Here is a 21,126-nt window from a genome sequence, read left to right on the forward strand (position 1 = left end):
ATTTGATGTCAGTGCAGTGAATCTCCATTAAGGGTTTGCAGTGGTGCCACTACACTGACATAGGTACACTAGAAAGCACAGAAAGAGCGGTCAACGTAAATGCTTCAAGGAGAATCTCAACTCTTGCTGCATATTGGTAACTTTGAGGATCCAGCCAAGGACAGACCTGAATGGGGAGCAACTATCGATAAAAACTGTAAACATTTGGAGAAAGACAGATGCACCAAATAATGAAAAAAGGGCCAAGCGTCATGCCAAGTCTTCAATGAGAGGCTCTGCCTTCCTACGTGACATCTGTTCGTGACCTTGCTCCTCACAGATCGGACTGTGCAGCCACCAGAAAACACATGAGATGCCGTGACATCATTATTGGATACTCGGATAGCCACACACAGTTACACTGGTTCAAATGTCTCGAATGTAGGCAGGGCTTCAGACAAAACGAGTAGCAATGACCCGTTTCCATGCTAAAGCCATGGAAAACCAGACTGTAGATGAATGCATACATCATCTGGAGGTCACTCTAGACCAGGCTCAAGTTTCCCTAAAAGCTTTGTGAACCTTGTGATGATGCACAAGACACGAGGTAGGTTTTGCAATGGTTTTACAGTTTCACTGTGAACATTTTTGCACAACACCAACTTAAATCCCACCCTCGTGCTGTCTCATTGACAGCAATTGGTCTTAAGCCCATGCTGAACTGGGCAGAGAGGAGGTTTAAATAATGCTTGATTAGTTTGTTATACCACTTGTGAATACAGCAATTCACTACCACTCCACTTCCTTACACTCACCACAGGGCATGGAAAGCAAGTCCTCTGTGGGGCATAGTAACAGGTCTGAAGTGTGTTAAATGTGTAAAGCTGAGCGTACACATTTCCAAAATCAGCATGCCCTGATTAGCTTTGTTTAACCGCAACTTCCACAGGCAGAACAGAACAGAACAGGATAGCTTCTTTCACTTCTAACCTTCCCTCCCCCAAATGCCCCCTGAAGCTGCTGGATTCTGGTTGTCTCTACAGTGCTACGTAGGCACTTCTCTAAGAACCCACAGCCCATGAAATGGGCTTGATCTTAAATTCCACCCCAGGAATTGAAAGAAACTTAAGAGGAAGAGGAGCAGTGCTGTCAGTGACTTGCTTATAGCACAGCTTCACTCCACTTTGACCTTGGGATTTGCAGAAATAAAAGGGAACAGTTATATAACCACTGGAAATAGCTAAAAGTAAACAAGGCTGGGAGAGAAAGGCAAGGAACCTTGTAATTCAGAGACAAGCAAAGTGCCTGCCAAGCTGTTCACGATTCTGACACTCGGCTGTGCAGCTTGCTGCACTGTAAATCATGACTATTTTCTAATGATTTCAGGATACGTTTCTTGTCACAAACAGCTCAGACACCCAGTACACTGAAAACAGCCACTATGCCAATACTGTCTGGGTGAGAGATTTGACTGGAAATTATTAATGCAGTGTGCCTGGTGTAACCTCCTCATCTGCCATGCCACATTAGTGAAGCCGCAGTCTTTGGGGTACTCAGTGGGATAATCAGGGCAGGTTTCTACACCAGTCATTCTGCAAACAGGGCTCCCTCCCACCCCGATCTGTTCTGCATGCAGCCAGAAAAGACAGCCCACTTCTTGCAGAATCCTTTTGCTGCTCCTTTTGTCTGCCTGCTTTGCAATGGAGGAGTTTTCAATAGGAAAGAAAGCTGCTGAAACGCTTAGATGTGCACGAGGAAGGGGCCGGTTGTCATTTCAATGCATCATTTTGGGAACTAATTTCAGTTTTTCTCCCGACAACTGATTTGCAGGTGAGAAAGATGAACACTGTTCAGAGGAGAGCAACAGTCGAGAATGTGTGAGCAAACAAGGGAGCACACACATTAGAGAAAGGGTCTGCAGAGCCCTCCAAGTGGCCAAGGCTAGATTTTATGACTCTCCACAAAACAAACAGGATTCCGTCTCCTAGAACACAACGTCCTGGGTTTGGAAGGGTGGCTGACCGGTCAGGGAAGCACAACTATTTGATGCACAATTATTTTGTTGCAACAATATCGGGTTCCAAGGGTCCATTTGAGGTCTCGTTTTGTTTTGCAAAGCATATGCCTCTGTGCTTTTGTCTAAAATAAAAGTCAATGCCAGCAGCCTAGTGTTTACCACCAGAGATCCAACAACAGCAAACTAGCATGTACTCACGCAAGGCGGGAGCATCTCAATATACACACAGACTCCAGGCCAAACGTCCAGGGGAATGAAGGAATGGAAAACGAGAGAGCACAGAGTGTACTAATCAGAGTTAATACACTTTGATATTGTCCTTGTCAGAAGGAGAATCTCAGGCTTCGCCTGTTTGATTGGGAAATGCAAGGGTCTCTCTCTATATTTTGAAGTTGCACCAAGTCTGCTAAGAGCTGTTGCCGTAGTGACTTGAAAGAAATGTTCCATTTTCTGGGGCTGGAAGGGAAGGGAAGGAAAGGGAAGGGCGTGGCTGAAGATCTGGGAGAGGTCTTGCTGCCAGTGAAAAAGCCAGCATCAGCTAAATGGAATTGGGAGCAGTGTGCTGCTTAGCGGTGTACTCGATGGTACAACAATCTGGCTTTTCATCCTCCGCCTTGCCATGAACAGCCGCATCCTCAATGTGGGCGGGAGGGGAAGAGAAAACAATACGCGAGGAGTGGGATTTTCAACAGCGCTCAGCATTGGCCGCACAGAGCTCCCCAGCTACCAGGGACATCAGTGGGCTTTTGGAAAACCCAACCCATGATCTTTCATCTACCTTTGCAGCAACAAAGAAAAGGGAGAGGCTAGTTTGGGCCCCCCGGTTTTGCAAGTATGTCTGAACTGCAAGCAGAGCTTTCAGCTTCAAATCCCCTCCTCACCTGGAGGAAGAAAGGGAAACAGATTGAAGGCAAAGAGCCCGTCAGGTCAGCATTTCTGCCACTGCCACTCCACTCCGTACACTGACGGACTCTCTCCACCCCCTCGCTTCTGACTCTTTGTCTGATGCAGGGAGGCAGATGGGCTTGGCAGCTGCCATGAAAGGCTGGGAACAGAGCTGCTCCAATGGGATGAGAGGCTATTTGCTGAGATTCCTATGGCAGTGGTCTCGTCTTGCCAACTACGGCTGACTTGGCACAGGGAGATGACCTTTTTAAAAAGGTTTTTCCATCATAAAAGGCCCTGTGCTTCATTCAATGCCAACATGAAATGATTCTATTGTGATGGTCTCACATCCCTCTCTCCCCTTTTTACGCATGAAGTTATAGTTTGCAGAAAATACTTGAGGGTAGCAGAGCTGGTAATTCTCTCCCTCTCTGTTTACAGGCGGTCAGAGTTGCTACTTGAGTTGCTATAAAGCTCAGCTGGAATTTCCACTTTAATTCCAGAACTGGGGCTTTGTTAGATATTGCAGCCTTCTTTTAAGCATAACGCTTTCATTTTATGGCCACCGTGTTTACTCCGCTAACGCCCATTTGTCTGTCTCTTCCACCAGTCTACATCGCGCCATAACCCTAGGTTGGAAATTCTTTTGGTCAGAGACTGCCTTTTACAGCTGGTTGTTCAGTTTTTAGAAGACCCTAACTGGGGTCTCTAAATGGTTTGTGATATAAATAACTCCAATGGACACCTGCCCTATACCCGTTGAACCCAATTCTGTCCTGATTGACACCCCAAGGAATCCCATTGACTTCACAGTAGTTACTCCAGATTTCCACCTATGTCAAACGAGGGCAGGAGTTGACTCTGTGTTGTTAACCTGCATCGAGCTGGTTTTCTGTTTACAATCTGTTTCTCCTTTTGAGCCCTCCAACAGTGTCATCATTCAGTGTGGGCCTAATCTCTGATACCTCCCCAAGTTGTCTGCAAACAAAGAGACTCTTATTTGACAGTCCTTCTTAAAGGGGGCTATTAGACAACTGGTGTCGGAATCAGCAGAGAGAAGTTTTTATTGATAATTTGGCTGCTAAGTATGCACAACACGTTGTATCATCTTTGACAAGGTTATGAAACACTCATTCGAATTAAAATGACAATAGCAACAAGACAACTATTGGACTCAAGCTCAATTCTATAAGGGATTGAACGCCTTCCAGGTTGTGCTTAATCTCTGGCAGGATCAGCTTGTTCTCATGAGATAAGGATCACAAACCCCAGAACACTCGCATCCTGCCAGTTTAATGAATGTAAAAAGGTTTACACCAAAGCTTCTGTTTCAATGATAGAATCTACTGCTGCTAATTTTGTGATGTTGGAAACTTCCATTTAATGGAGATTCCCAAAGTTGGCTGGCCAAAGGAAACTGAATATGATAGGCAGGGAAAAAGTAGCAGCCCTTCAAAGAGTGAGCTGCAAATGTCTTAACATCTCAGCTTCTAAGCTGGGTGACCCATCGCAGAGCAACTCAGAATGCTGAGGTTACTGGAACTGCAGCTGTGAGAATGCTAAAATGCTGATATACTCCCCCTAGTGGCTCCATTCTTGTTGGCCAACAAATAACTGAAAACGAAGAGTTCCTTGCTCTCTGAAGAACTCCAAAGCACAAATGTTTTAATATTTCAGCACCCTGTCTGTTCACAAGAGTGAAGCCAGCAGAGAGGCTAGAAAGATGGCACAGCTGGGAATTTAAGAATGCTGCCGCACACTCTTTTGGAGGCCAAACGTTGGGCCTGCCAATTCGGTTCTCTTATGAACCTCTGCTGGGAGTAGAATTTCTGTAAAGTTGCCCATCTGATCTCAGTAGGAGGATGCTCTCTGGCTTTCTCACAGAGTTCCAATGAGACGAGGCTGGCTCCAGGCTGCATTGGAAAACTAATGCATTTCTCCTCCCGCCTCTACTTCCGAAACTGTTTCTTATACATTTAGACAGATTAGTCTAATCTCAGCGAAGGCACTGTAGCAATTCAGATTGCCTCACAGATTACAATTGATATTGCAGCCAGGGAAACATTTAAATAAATCACAGTTAAAAAAACCCGACAGGGAAATGAGAGACAAAAACTACAATCAGGAGTTTATTTTCCTTTGCTGGCGTGTGTGGTTACGTCCCATAAATGTTAATGGAGATTATACATGCCCAGCTAGGGGAGAATAGACCGCTAGTGATCTAATTTAAATCCACAGACAGAAAGAAAATGCAGGGTTATGGCTAACACTGCAGATTCAATGGTCTAACTGAATCTCAATAGATTAGTATACATGGTGTGACACCAGAGCACATCCAGACACTTAGGGTGAGCGCTTAGTAGGTTTGCCCTTAACATTAGTGTTATGTATCTTAATTAACTCATTCGAATTGGCTCTAAAGGGATTAAGTAGAATCTGTTTCGAAAGAACCCTGTAGGATTTCATGCCATTCTCACGAGTGAAAAGTCTGGCTTACAAAAGTCACTGCTGGTGCATACTTATCCATTCCAGTACTTATTGTTCATCCAGTACAACCATTTACTAGGTAGGACCACGAGGAAAGAAAGATCTGCTTGATGCCCATGCATTAGACTGAGACTCAAGAGATCTGTGTTCAATTCCCACCGGTGGCATAACATTCCTGTATGACCTCAGGCAAGTCATTTAGAAGAATATGGTCTGGCAAAGCATTTAAGCGTGTGTGAACCTCAAAGCCTGTCAGTACCTGGTTGATTAAAATGGGATTGCCCACGTGCTTTGCTGAATCTCTCTGTGCCTGCATTTTCTGCCTGTATCGCGGCCACAATACTACTTTGTTTTTCTAGTCTTTGTCTGTTATTTAATTAGACAATAACTCTTGTGGGGGGGAGGTGTCTCTTCCTGTGCATTTGTACAGCACCTGGCACAGTGGAGCCTCAATCTCGGTCGGAGTGTCTAGGTACTGTTGACAGCAATGCAGATATAACAGTAACAATAACTTTTCACAGGTGGATGACACAGGTAGCCTTTTACCCATAGAAAATGGACTCCAGCCACACACCTGGTTTGTTATCTGCTTTCCCTGGCACCTCCAGCTAATTACTGGTTGAGCTTTAATAGAAACATCACAGCAGAATTTCCTCCCAGGATGGAGTCAGTCAGATTGTAACATGTGCTGTGCAGGTCAGAGACTGTTTGCCCTTCAGCTCTATATAAAATAAATGCTTTCAGTGATGTCATAAAAATATTGCACAGAGTCAGAATTAATCACTCCACACAGTGTATTTTATAAGGTGAAGCAACTGTGTGGAGACGGAATTTTAAAGGGACTTTTTCAGTGTTTTAGGACAAAGGGAAATGCTGGAGTGTTTTCCAAAAAAAATGCACTCAAGCTTTCTTGGTGGGAGTCGCAAATTGCATGGATAGAGTGACTCTGCATGTTTACTTCGCTTCACTTAGGAGAGTTGCAGTTTAGTGCTGTGTCAAGCAGTGCTCTGGAGCAAGAGGCACCGTAGGCTGGTTCTGATTTGTGACATATTTACTGTGGCATTTGCTTTGCAGGGGGTCTGCACTGAGTGCTTTCCAAAAGCCAGGCTGAGCCATCGTGAAAAGTAAAACACCATGTGGGAGCTGCACGCTGTGTCATGGGCTGAGCAACAGCAGAGTGGGTGGGAGAAAGAAGCCCTGCCTCTGAGAGGAGAGGGCAGCTAAACAAGGTAGCCTGTGAAGTACTTAGTTTTCTCTTCCACTGCTCTACAGAACATATCCTAGCTGGCTTCAATTCCCAGCTCTGCTACAGATCTCCTGTGTGACCTTGGGCGAGTCACTTAAACTCTCTGTGCCTGAGTTTGCTATCTATTAAATGGGAATAACAATCCTTTCTTTCTTCTCCCAGGCAGAAGACAAGTCAGCCTTATCTCTTCAGATAGTGGATAATTTGGGGCAGGGATTGCCTCTTATTCTATTTGTTCTGTGCCCAGCACAATGGAGCCCTGATCTCAGTCAGAGTCTCTAGGCCCCAGGGCTGCCCGGGGGTGGGGGGGAGGGAGGAGGGGGCAGGCAAGTGGGGCAATTTTCCCCAGACCCCAGGCCCCATGAGCCCTGGTGGCGGTCTGGGTCTTCGGCAGCATTTCAGCGAAGATGAAGACGCAGAGCAACTGAATGGCCTCCAGCCACCGAAATGCTGCCGAAGACCCGGACTGCCGCCGGGTGAGTACAAGCGCCGCAGCTCCCCCGCTTTGCCCCAGGCCCCCTGAATCCTCTGGGCAGCCCTGCTAGGCACCACTGTAATACACATTACCATTGAGAACTATGATCACCTGGATTTCGTAAGTAATTGTTTGACACCTTCAACGCAAGCCGCAGCATTCTGAACTACTTCTCCAGTAGAGAAAACTAAGCAGGAAGGAACAGATTAATTAACAGACATTAATAGAGCAAGTGTTTGGAAGGACAGTTTGATTTTAAGGGCAGATTTTCAAAAGTACAACTGGGAGTTGAGTGCCACTGAAAACTTCCCCGTAATGCTTTAAAAAGGGATATCCTAAGATTAAATATAGAGATATTTTGCATCATAATAATTAAAACCATTTTTTAAAACCCGCCTCTTGATCTGTGGCCAGATAACTTGTTACATGTAAGCTCCAAACGATGAAATAATTATTGAAATAGCTGTACACTGCCTGCATGCTGCAAATCCAGCAACAGACCTCAGTGCGGCCCGAGTTTATTTATGCTAAGAAAGTTTCCATATCGGGAGAATTAAGGGTGTGGGTCTGAGGCTCTCAGATTGTTTTCACCTACACACATGCGTACACTGATTTCTGAAAGCGATTGAATTTTGCCATCTCTGTCCTCAATTTCAGATTCCCTTTTTGAACTGTATGTAGGGTGGGAAGACTGCCTTCCTCTTATGTCCTATTCTGATCTTAATTTATGGAAGTTGAGCGGGGATCTGGCTGGAAACAGATTATTTCAACTCCAGGTATGGCGCTGGCAAACCTCCTAGACAAACACACCAGAACCCATAAGCTTGTCCTGAGGGCAGAGGAATAACAAAAGAGTCCTGTTGGTTCAGGCCAAGGAAATTCATAACCCTTCTAAAATTCACTCAGTCTCCACTAACCCCTCTCCGCTCTCAAAGCCGGATGCTACAAAGGGGCTTCAGAGACACCTCTAGACTTGTCCCTACTGTGTTTCCTGAGTGGGGTTGGTCTGCCCTGAGCTCTCAAGGGCTGGCCAGGGCCTCGCAGCTGTTCGTACAGTGCTGAGCATATGCCAGCACCTTGTAAATAACAACAATAGCAGCCCATGCAACTGGACTCTGAGCCATTTCTAGGCAGCTAGATATGAGGTGAAAGCATGAGAGGTAGATCGGATTTTCTGGGGGGAGGGGACCGTACATGCCTGAATCCAAACAAAGCTTGGCCGAAAAGAAAAAAACCTGGGGGGGGGAGGAGGGGGGAAAAAGCAAAGTAAATATCTGTGGCTAACAAACCATACTTGGCATTTTCTTTTCAAGGAGGTTTCATGCTTTAGGGACTCCTGAGGAAAGGCTGTTAGCTGTGCCAGATTAGCCTGGTCATCTGATAACGTAAACTACTGTCGACTGAAGAAAAACTCCATTGCACTGGGGTCTGAATCAAACATAAAGCCTGTTTGCAGACTAATGTGTTATATCTCCTAAGCCCCTCAGGCTTATTCTACACACACGCTTTGCTGCAGCTAAGGAATGAAAAGCAAAATGTAGTCAGACCAAGCGAATACTGAATATTTCATTTGGATACATTTACCGTCGTGGGGGGGAGGGGAGAGTGGTGTATATAAAAAGGAAACAACACTACACAAAAGAGGGCTCATTGTGGGCCTGTCGTGGGTTATATTTCAAAGTATTTTGAAATAATTTTTGGTCCCAGCTGCTGCTTAGGGGAGCTCCTTGGGCTCTTGTGGCTAAACTCCAGCTCTTCTTCAGCAGCTGGCATTAATGATTTTAAAGGAAGGATTAAAGAGCAGTGATGGGTTTGTTTTGAAATACATTAACCCCCCTCTCCAGAAATAATTATATTTAGTAAACAAATAAAAGAAATCAAAGTGAGGTGAATTCACAGTCTTGCAATGCTTGACTGTCTTATTAAACCTGTAAATTCTGGGATTCCCCCCCAGTTAAAGCGGACAGGACACTCCATGACTTGCATGCACCTTTGTCTTACAGACTGTATGGTACTTTCTAGGTTCCAGGGAGGTTGCACTGCTGGCTGTCACATACTGTGTTCTCACTCTTATCGCTGCTCAGTATCCCTGCTTCTGCATAGCTAGACCAGAAGAGGGGCACAAGCTGTCTTCTTTCCTCTCTTTGCTATTCTCTAGACACAACAGGGCATGTACCTCATTCGTCCTCCACCTTGCCCTTCTCTCCTAGTTCTGATCAACTAGCATTTATGTTGCAAAGACACCTCTCAAATAGATGCGTGCTGCATGAGATCAGCTAAGATGCTCTGGCCACTGGTCCCCATGGAAGAGAGAAATGGTGGCAGGCTGGTCTCTTGACCTTGTTTCCCTCTTTTGGTCTGACAACACCCAAGCCTACTGACTGACAGGGCCTACTACAAAGCTTGCCATATCCTCAAGGGTTCTACGAAGAGGCGGACTCAAAAGTGGGGGGGTTAATGGAGTTAGATGGAGGAGTGATTTCTGGATGAAGCTGAACAGGTGAGGAGTGTGTGTAACGTCTTCTCTTAAGCAAAGTAAGCTGTCATGGGATAAGAGGGAAGGTTCTCTCATGGATCAATAACTGGTTAAAAGGTAGGAAACAAAGGGTAGGAATAAACGGTCAGTTTTCAGAATGAAGAGAGGTAAATAGTGGTGCCCCCCAGGGGTCTGTATTGGGCCCAGTCCTATTTAACATATTCATAAATGATCTGGAAAAAGGGGTAAACAGTGAGGTGGCAAAATTTGCAGATGATACAAGATAGTTAAGTCCCAGGCAGTCTGCGGAGAGCTACAAAAGGATCTCTCAGAACTGGGTGACTGGGCAATAAAATGGCAGATGAAATGCAATGTTGAAAAAGGCAAAGTAATGCACATTGGAAACCATAATCCCAACTATCCATATAAAATGATGGGTCTAAATTAGTTGTGACCACTCAAGAAAGAGATTTTTGAGTCATTGTGGATAGTTCTCTGAAAACATCCACTGAATGTGCAGCGGCAGTCAAAAAAGCCAACAGAATGTTGGGAATCATTAAGAAAGGGATAGATAATAAGACAAAAATACCATATTGCCTCTATATAAATCCACGGTACACCCACATCTTGAATACTGCATGCAGATGTGGTCGCCCCATCTGAAAAAAGATATATTGTACTTGGAAAAGGCTCAGAAAAGGGCAACAAAAATTATGAAGGGTATGGAACGGCTTCCGTATGAGGAGAGACTAGTAAGACTTGGACTTTTCATCTTGGAAAAGAGAAGACTAAGGGGGGAATATGATAGAGGGCTATAAAGTCATGACTGGTGTGGAGAAAGTAAATAAGGAAGTGTTATTTACTCCTTCTCATAACACACGAACTAGGGGCCACCAAATGAAATTAATAGGCAGCAGGTTTAAAGCAAATAAAAGGAAGTATTTTTTTCACACAATGCACAGTCAACCTGTGAAACGCCTTGCCAGAGGATGTTGTGAAGGCTAAGACTATAACAGAGTTCAAAAAAGAACTAGATAAATTCATGCAGGATAGGTCCATCAATAGCTATGAGCCAGGATGGACAGGGATGGTGTCCCTAGCCTCTGTTTGCCAGAAGTTGGGAATGGGCAACAAGGGATGGATCACTTGATTACTGTTCTGTTCATTCCCTTTGGGGCACTTGGCATTGGCCACTGTCGGAAGATAGGATACTGGGCTAGATGGACCTTTGGTCTGACCCAGTATGGCCGTTCTTATGTTCTTTTGTTTGATCTAATTATTTAGGGATTTTATGAGTATGTGCACCTAGCACAATGGACAGTCAAAACGGAAAACACAGTATCCATGGAAGCGCCCTCTGGATTCAAACGCAGGTCACCAGCTCTGCTGCTGCTTGGCTCCACCACACAGCTGCAGGGCTTCAGACTCTGATTTTTGCATTGCAAAATCAATTAGATTGTCAAACTCGGGAGGAATCCCTACCTTTTCATCATCAACCACATGCATTCCCTATGCTGCTGCAAAGCTCTGCAATTCTACTTCCACACAGCAAACCATCATTTTGTTTTAACAGGTAGATTCACCTACCTTTCTGTCTGGCTGCAGGATTAACAACAGAACATTGTACTAGCCTGTAGTGTCTTACCTGTGGCATTTGAAAGGGCGAGGGACTCCATTGAGCCCCGTGGCGTTTGCTCAGTGGGTGTTAGGTCCTCAGTGAATTTAAGTGCGTTGATTGGATGCCTTGTTCGACACTGTTTGGTAGACATCCCGCCTTCTTCCCCTTCATCATATTTTGGAACTTTGATGTTTCCTCTGGTTTCATTAAAACTCTGGTTAGACATATCGCTGTAGCTTTCTTGTGACCTAAGCCTTCCTGAGTAATAATCTTCTCTGCACTCCTGGATGAAGCTTCCATTATGCCCCTTCATCGCTATAGATGAACTTCTCTTTGGATTGCTGAAATGTTTGGCCCATAAATCTGGTTGAGTGCCTGGGACCTGTCCTGGGTTATAGGAAGTCCTTATATTACACTGGCTGAGAAGCTGCAAGGGGCTTTGGGATTGACTTTGCTCCATTTGATTTCCATAGTGGTAGAGTTCATCTCTGCTCCTCCATATGTGCTCTCTGTTTAAGCTAGGAGTCTGACTCGACAAACTCAGCAAATCCATCTGTAGTGACAGTGGGTCCACATCTGCAGAAAGTCTATTTGAGGTCACTTGCAGTTGACTGCACTGATTTAACATGTTTTCCTCCACTTTCCCTTTGTTCTTGCCAATTTTGGCACTGCGGCGGGACTCCTTTGCTCTTGCGTTCTGAAATGCCGAATCTGACGAATCTGAGCCATTAGGATCATCACCCACGCTGCATGCCCTCGAACAGAATATCTGCCCTTGTTTTGGTAGGAAAGGTCGACCAAGTAGGGATTTCTTGCACTGAGCACAGCAAAAACAGGTTTCTGTAGCATGCCAATGTTGGCCGTCATAAGTCATCTGGCCCTGGTCAATACCTTTGGAGGAATGAAAAAAAAATATAGAAAGTGTAAGATCTATGTCATGAATTGGAAGTTACTCCCCAGAAATTTCAGTGGTTTCATTTTCTAATAATGCACGAAAGATAAATCAAGAATGAAAACACAGAAGGCCCCAATTCTACCACCTTTCCTCATGTTGTGGAGCAGGCGCATAAAAATAATCCACACATAGTCCCACTCATTTGTTAACTTCAACAGGACTACTGAATTGTGTAAAGCTAAGTATAAGTCTTCACAGGTTCAAGGCCTAACCCAGGGACTTACTTTATGTGAGGAAAGGTGGCACAACTGAGTCAGGGGTTATTTCATTTTAAAAAGTTATTTCATATTTAAAATGGTAGGAACATGAAAGGTTCTTCACAAAGTTGTTGAAGTCAATGCAATAAAACCACTAGCTACTTAAAAAAAAGCCCCCAAAACCAACAACCCAGAAGAGGTATTTGTGTTGCTTTCCCAGTTATGAGACATAGCCAGATATAAACCCATCCCTGTACTTGACTGCTCTATTCCCTGTATATTTTAAGGCCCAAACTTATTTTAATTAATGTAGCCTCTTCTCTAAAGAGGAGAGGTAAAGAGACTACGTGAACAATCACCTTGGCTTGCTTTATAGTCAAAATCCATTAGGTAGCAGCCGCACAGAGGATGAAGATTGCCTTCACTCAGCCCTGCCTGGCTAACTGAGGGAATTAAATTCATTGTAGGCCTAACAATGCGAATCTCTTCTGAACAAGCAGACTCACGAGTCTTACGAGCAATAGGTTACACTAGCTGTAACTGCAACTGATCACCAATATATCTACCCAAGAATGATCCCTGCCAGGTTAGCTCTTCTTTGTACTCACAATGGAAGGTGGCTTTAAATCATCTATATTGCCTGAAATCCTCTTTATTAACTGGTGTTAAAGTCTTCACTGCAGACGAATGTACCGTACCTCCACTCCCCCACACCAGGGTTCAAAATTCAACAAGGTCTAAAGACAATTTTTTTAAAATGGAGAGAGTGGGCAATGGGCAGTCTGTCTGTCAGCACTTAACCTACACAACCACTAAACTGAAACACAGTCATTACATTGTCACTCCAACTTCCTAGGCATCCTGTGGGGAAGATTCAGAGTGCCTTTTCATTAACCCTTCCTGTTGTGTATTTGGTTGTCGTGGTAATAGAATCTTGTGTTGCTATGGCAACTGAGTTAGATTATTAGGGGATAGCCCAGCCAGTTTGGGCTGGCTGTTGGTTAGTTGTGTGTATGGCAATAAATGGCTCTTTCAAGGTTTACAGCTCTCTGTGTCTCCAGTGATTTCTTCCTAAAACTGTTGCCCCCAAGGATATAACAACATGGCGACGAGGGTGGGATCCCTGTGCTGCCCCAGCAACAGAAGGAAGTAGAAGTTAAGGTACAAAAAAACCCACGAAAACCTTTTTTTGCGGCTGGAAGGGGGTGAGAACCGGCTTGTTTGCACTGACTGTGCAAACGGAAACTAAAATCAGGCTACACTTACAGGGCCACTGGAACCTTTTGAGGAGACTATAGTGCACTGGCATGTGTATACTGAGCGTTTTGAGCTTTGTGGTATTGCACATGACATTACAGAAGAGAAGAAGGTGCCAATATTCTTAAGTGTGGTAGGGGATAAGACCTGCTCCTTGCTATGCAGCTTACTACACCCTGTTCAGCCTGAGACCAAATCTTACAGTGACATTGTGGAAATCCTGGGATCCAATTTTTCTCCAAAACCACTGATAATTGCTGAAAGATACAGGTTCCACAAAAGAGACCAGAAAGAAGACGAAACAGTTGTACAATTTGTAGCAACTTTGAGAAAGCTTGCAAAACACTGTGAATTTAAGGAGATGTTAAATGAGGCCCTACATGACAGGTTAGTGTGTGGCCTGCACAGTGAAGCTATGCGGAAGTGCCTATTGACAGAGGCTCAGCTTACCTTCCAGAAGGCCATTGATATTGCGGTCTCCATGGAACTGGCTACAAAGGAGGCGCAATACATCGGTGCATCCCCTAGAGTGCATAAGGTATCACAAGAACCTACCCACAAAACTGTGGGGAGTCAGGAATGCTATCACTCTGGTAAGCTGGGTCACCAAGCATCAGAATGCTGGTGTAAGGACCTGGTGTGTCAACACTGTGGCAAAAAGGGAGACATTGCGTGTGCCTGTAAACAAAAGAAAAAGAGGTCTGTGGTCTTGCCGACCAAAAAGGGAAATCTGCATACCCTAGAGCAGACCCAGGATGACCAAGGAGATACCTCATCACAAGAAGAAGAAGAGCCATTCCACATTTTGTCTTTGGCAGTGGGATCACATGAATACTGGGTAACCCTGTTGCTGGACGGCAAACCTATATGCATGGAACTGGACACCGGTGCAGCTGTTTCGCTGGTCTCAGAGACTGTGTATAAAGAAAAGCTACAGCATCTTCCGCTTAAAGCAACAAAAACAGTGCTGAATACATATACGGGAGAAGCCGTGCTATGCTGGGCACTACTGATGTTAAGGTGGAGCTCAATGGACAGGCTGCTAAATTGCCACTGTTTGTGGTGAGAGGTAATTACCCAGCCTTAATGGGCAGGTCTTAGCTTAGGAAGATCCAGCTGAATTGGGCAGAAGTACACCGAGTGACTAAAGAAGAAACCGGTCTGACCACTATACAAAGGAAACATGCTGCTGTTTTTGGAGAGGATCTGGGAAGTATGAAAGGAATCACTGTGACATTGAACATTAAACCTGACAGTCAACCAAAATATCTGAAAGCCAGAACTGTGCCATATGCCATCAGGCCGAAGCGGACCTGGAGCGCCTGGTCACAAATGGAGTCTTAACACCAGTTAGCCATAGCCCAGGGGCAACTCCTATTGTTCCAATAGTGAAGAAAAAAGGCTCCCTTCGGATTTGTGGTGATTTTAAAGTCACTGTCAACCCAGTGTTAGATGCAAAGCAATACCCGCCTCCCCGCATCGATGACCTCTTTGCAGGCATGTCTGGGGGACAAGTTCAGTAAGATTGATCTGAGTCAAGCATATTTACAGAGGCATGTGATGAAAAGTCCCAAGAGCTGTTGACTATTGTTAACGCACAAGGGGCTTTATTGATACTGTTGCCTACCCTTCGGAATAACATCTGCTCCCGCCCTGTTCCAGAGGGCTATGGACCAGATCTTGTGTGGCTTGCCAGGAGTCCAGTGCTATCTGGATGGCATCCTGGTCACAGGAAGGAATGAGGAGGGTCACCTAAAGAATTTAGAGGCTACCCTACAAAGACTAGAAGAGTATGGACTGTGAGTCCACAAAGACAAGTATGAATTCTTCCAGCCCTCTGTTGAATATTTGGGACACATCATTGATGCTGCAGGTCTTCGTAAGGCCCCTGACAAAGTTAAGACTATTGTGGAGGCTCCCCCTTCTGGAAATGTTAGCCAGCTTTGCTCGTATCTAGGATTATTGTACTATTATGGAAAGTTCATCTCACAGTTAGCCACACTGCTAAAACCACTTCACGAACTCCTTGGGCAGAACAAGGCCTGGAAGTGGACTGAAGCTTGTGATGTTGCATTTAACAAAGCTAAGGATGCATTACTAAATTCTGAAGTGCTGATGCACTTTGATCCATCCTTACCCCTACATTTGGCCTGCGATGCATCCCCTTATGGAGTGGGAGTAGTCGTGTCACACATTATGCCTTCGGGAGAAGAGAGACTTATTGCTTTTGCTTCATGCACTCTGAGCAAAGCAGAAACTAACTATGCCCAAATAGAACATGAGGCATTGGGAATTGTTTTCGGGATTCAGAAGTTTCATCAGTACCTGTTCGGATGGAAGTTTGCTCTTCTCAAAGACCATCGACCCCTGACTTCAATTTTTGGACCCTGCACAGACATTCCTCCATTAGCCGCTAGTCATATGCAACAGTGGGCATTGTTGCTTTCAGGAGCGGCGCCAGGGTTTCTGACGCCCTAGGTGGACGGCCATTTCGCCGCCCCCGCGGGTCCGGTGGACCTACCGCAGTCATGCTGGCGGTCGGTCCGCTGCTGGAAAGGCTCTGGTGGACCTGCTGCAGGCATGACTGCGGTAGGTCCGCCGGAGCCTTTAGACCAGCACACCGTCCGCCGAAATGACTGCGGCAGCTCCACCGGAGCCTTTCCAGCAGTGGACCATCCGCCGGCATCACTGCGGTAGGTCCACTGGACCCGCGTGCCGCCCCTCCGGCAAAATAGCGCCCCCCAAAAATTCTAGTGCCCTAGGCCATTGCCTAGGTCGCCTAAATGGTAGTGCCGGCCCTGGTTGCTTTCCACGCACACATATGAAATCAAATATCAGAAATCCACTCTGCACGGCAACGCGGATGGTCTCTCAAGGCTGCCTTTGCCAGTCAAATGTCAAGATATTGCCCAGACGGAAATCTTTTACTTTGAACAGGTAGAGAATACACCCATCACCGCTATTCAGGTAAAGAAGGCAACTCGAGTTGACCCAGTATTGTCCCAAGTTATGGACTGGTGATGCATGGAACATCTCAACGAACCTCTCTGGTCTCACCTAACCTTGTTACTTACATGTCCAGGAGGACAGAGTTATCAATCCAATCTGGTTGCCCGTTGTGGGGGAGACATGTCATTATCCCACCACCACTGAGATCACAGATGTTAGAACAGCTCCATTCCAGTCACTGTGGAATAGTGCACATGAAGGAAATTGCACTAAGCTATTTTTGGTGGCCTGGATTGGACAGTGCTATTGAAGAGAAGGCAAAAGCTTGCATGTCATGTCAGGGTGTGAGGAATGCACCCCAGTGGGCACCTCTACATCCATGGGACTGGCCTGAAAACCCATAGCAACGTATTCACATTGACTTCGCTGGCCCCATTGAAGGAAGCATGTTCATGGTGGTAGTAGATGCCCATTCTAAATGGCCAGAAGTCTCTATAATGAAGTCCACTACTGCAGAGAGTACTATTCAAAAACTATGAGGACTCTTTAGTTATTTTGATCTGGCAGAACAACTTGTGAGCGACAACGGACCGCAGTTCATCTCTCAGGAGTTTCAAAAGTTTATGAAGGCAAATGGGATACACCACATCACTTCAGCACCATATCATCCATCCACCAACGGATTAGCTGAAAGATTTGTGCAGACAATGGAACAAGCTTTGAAATCGGCAAGGGGACACTTATTCATTCAAAAGCATCTGGACACCTTCTTACTATCTTACAGAAACACACCTCATGCTACGACCAAGGCACCCCCGGCCTTTCTAATGATGGGACGACAGCTGCGCACTTGCTTTGAACTGCTGAAACCTTCTGAACCCCAACAAATTGTGCAACGTCAGCAGCAAGATCAAGTCATTAGGCGTGCACCTAGAGCAAAAGACCGAACCTTTAGCCTGGGACAGCCGGTTGTGGCTCGGAATTATACTTCTGGAACTAAATGGTCCCTGCCACTGTTATCGTTCAAATGGGACCTGTTTCCTACACAGTCCGGACTGCAGAAGATCTCACCTGGCGGCGACATGTAGGTCAGTTGTTGCCAGGTCATACCAGTCCTCAGGACACATCTTCAGTTGAGTTGCCTGACTTCACCACTTCCAGGAAGACACTGAATCCAAGAGTCACCTGTTCCTGACTTTTCCCCTCCATTACTGCCAGCGGCAGAGATACCCCTCTGCACAGCACGAGCTGATACCCTATCCTACCCATTCGCCCTACGAACCCTGAGCCATTGTCAGGCGCGTGCCCAAGACACTTTCGGGTGCAACACCAGAAGTCCGCCATAATCCACCTAGAGAGAGAAGGTCTCCTCGTCAGATGGATCTTTAGCTAGGGCAAACCCACAGTTACGGGGCAAAATAATCCCCGGGGTTCAGCCAGGAATGGAGGCAGTCTACCCTCCTTCTCTAGTTAGTGTTTGCTTTATTTAGGGAACATTCTTATTAAGGGGGGAGGAATATGTTGTGTATTTGGTTGTCTTGGTAATAGAATCTTGTGTTGCTATGGCAACTGAGTTAGATTATTAGGGGATAGCCCAGCCAGTTTGGGCTGGCTGTTGGTTAGTTGTGTGTGTGGCTCTTTCAAGGTTTACAGCTCTCTGTGTCTCCAGTGATTTCTTCCTAAAACTGTTGCCCCCAAGGATATAACACTTCCCCCCACAACATGTATTGCAAGCGGAGAGCAGTTACTTTGTATTTATGAACAGAAGAGCCTAACACCAAAAGAATTACAACAGACTGCTCAAAGAGAGGCAGACAAAGAATGTGTGTGGTACATACATGGTGGTCCTTTTTTTGGTCAAAGATACATGCATTTTCCAGGGGGTGGGGTGGAGGGAGAGGAGGGTGAAAACAGCTACTGAAGCCACAGCTATAATTCATATTGTTATGTGTCGGGTTACATTGCAATTCTTAGGAAAAAGTAGTTACCTTAGTAACTGCTGCATGAGATACAGAATGTTCAGGGCTAAAGAACATTATGAAGAATTCAACACAGGTTTGCGCAGAGAGGGTACATTTGAGTGTGTGTGTGTGTGTGTGTGTGTGTGTGTGTGTGTGTGTGTGTGTGTGTGTGTGTGTGTGTGTGTGTGTGTGTGTGTGTGTGTGTGTGTGTGTGTGTGTGTGTGTGTGTTCCCATTAACCCAGGGTGGCCAACCTGTAGCTCCAGATCAGAAGTTAATATGCGGCTCCTTGTACAGGCACCGACTCCGGCTGGAGCTACAGGCACCAACTTTCCAATGTGCCAGGGGATGTTCACTGCTCAACCCCTGGCTGTGCCCCAGGCCTGCCCCCTCCCCTGAGCCTGCTGTGCCCTCGCTCCCCACCCCCAAGCCTTCTGAACGCAATGAAACAGCTGATCGGGAGGTGCATGGAGGGAGACTGGGGGAGGTGCTGCCGGTGGGCGGGAGGCGCTGGTAGCCAGGGGTGGGGGAGCTGATGGGGGAGCTGCTGACGTATTACTGTGGCTCTTTGGGAATGTACACTGGTAAATTATGGCTCCTTTCAGGCTCAGGTTGGCCACCCTTGCATTAACCCATTAAAATATACCCATTAGCCCATTTTATTCCAAGCTAGAGCTGCTTTCAGTGTAACGAATAAACCACTTATATTGCATTTCAATGCCAAAGGGAGAGAAGGCAGTGGGCAGAACATCTGCATTGCACTCTATCAGCTTTTTATTCTGCCACATAGTGCCCTCTCTCCTGAAGTTACCTCCAGGAGAAGCAGGAGGTTCCCCCCCATCTCATTTAGAGGCCCTGTTATACACCCCAGTTCTGCAAAGGTCTTAAGCTCGTGCTTAGTTTTAACTGATATGGGGCTTAAACTGGGCCACCCGGGGGGGGGGGGCAAGTGGGGCAATTTGCCCGGGGCCCCGAGCACCACAGGGGCCCCCATGAGAGCTTTTTGGGCCCCTGGAGCGGGGTCCTTCACTCGCTCCAGGGGCCCTGGAATACTCTTGCAGGGCCTGGGCCCCTGGAGCTTCTTCCGCTCCGGGTCTTCGGCGACGGGGGGTCCTTCCGCCCCAGGGTGGAAGGATCCCCCACTGCCAAATTACCGCTGAAGCACGACCTGGTGCCGAAGTGCTGGGTCTTCAGTGGTAATTCGGTGGTGGGGGGCCCCTGCCGTGGGGCTTTGGGGCACTTCGGAGTGGAAGGACCCCCTGCCGCTGAATTACTGCCGAAGCGGGGGCCACCCGCCGCCAAAGACCCCAGGCCCCTGAATCCTCTGGGCGGCCCTGGGCTTAAGAACATGTTTACATTATTAATCATTTGCATTGTGGTAACACCTAGAAGCCCAAGTCCCGCTGTGCCAGGCCTTGTACAAATCTACAGTAAAAAACATTCCCTCCCTTGAAGAGCTTACAATCTCAGTAGAAGACAAGAGACAGACCGACGGACAGCACTAAGGTGACAGCGAGACAAGTGTGATAAGCATAGCAGCTGCTTCTCCAGTGTTGAGTGTTCTGAAGGCATCATAACAGATATCAGTTTTAAGGAGGGATTTGATCGAGAACAAAGTTAAGCACGTCCTTAAGTGCTTTGCTGAAATTTTTTATTCCTCTCTGTTGACTTAGTTGGTCATTTCATGTGAGAAAAAGGGTTCCCCACCCCCACAGTGCGGTACTGCATAAAAACGTGCACTTACCTACGGGGATAAATAAAGGCCTGTCTGTGCATCCATCCATGTAAAAAGATTTTTTGTTTTTTTTACAATGCACAGCACAACAGCCAGGCAGATTCCAGAATGCAGTAACATTAGCTGCCAAGCTCATGTTAACCATTGTGATTGGTACTAGCTTAAGGAATGTTAATGTATCAGTGTTTAGGAAAGAAATTAGCTAGCACCTAGTGTACAAATGTATTTTTAGAGCACCAAAGTATCAGCACCAGAAATCTAGATTAAGTCTGCAGTTGTTGTTGGTTTTCTTTTTTTTTCTTTTCTTCTTTTTTTTTTTCTGAGCACATCACATCTATTTGTGGATTAAAAAAGCAAATTGAAATGTTAATGATTTCTAATGAACACACATTTCCCCTTGGAACAGCTCATTAACCCGTATGCTCCCTTTGAAAGCTGGAGTGAGGAGGATCAGCTACAACAAGTGCAAGAGTATTTAAAAGAAAATGTTAAAACAGACGGTAAATGAGTGAGTGAAATCCTTTGCTTTTGGTAGTTCTATTATCTCCTGAGACTGCTTTCCAATGGTTTTCCTGTTTCAAGAAATCCCTCCCCAGCACAAAAGGGGATATGCTCAGCCTCTCTTTCTCCTCCCTGCAGAAGCAGTCATTTAAACAAATAAATTACCTTTTTTGATTCTCCAGGAAAAGTCAGATGTTTGCATCTATAGTTATTTCCTTTCTATACAATCCACAGGGCAGAGATGTGGCTGGCGGCAGCTGTACATAGATTTTCCTGGCACAGCGGAAATGCAGCGGTATTGACCGAAGTCCCATATAGGCTCCTGCATTGCCAAGTTCTTTCCGAAGGATTTATTGAAATAAGTAACAGTGCCAGAAATGGCCTTTCAA

General features: G+C 45.9%; 1 protein-coding gene across 7 annotated transcripts in view; it reads right to left on the minus strand.

Annotated features, from left to right (window-relative positions):
• The window catches only part of PRICKLE2 (prickle planar cell polarity protein 2), a 190,596-nt gene that overhangs the window by 11,419 nt on the left and 158,051 nt on the right, over positions 1-21,126 (minus strand). For all 7 annotated transcript variants that reach the window (XM_050957332.1, XM_050957337.1, XM_050957334.1 and 4 more), the window contains one exon: positions 11,211-12,074. In XM_050957332.1, the coding sequence (XP_050813289.1) occupies positions 11,211-12,074 (864 nt within the window). The remainder of the gene's footprint in view (positions 1-11,210; positions 12,075-21,126) is intronic.

Source organism: Gopherus flavomarginatus, chromosome 6 (assembly GCF_025201925.1).
Source record: "Gopherus flavomarginatus isolate rGopFla2 chromosome 6, rGopFla2.mat.asm, whole genome shotgun sequence".
NCBI classification, from domain to species: Eukaryota; Metazoa; Chordata; order Testudines; family Testudinidae; genus Gopherus; species Gopherus flavomarginatus.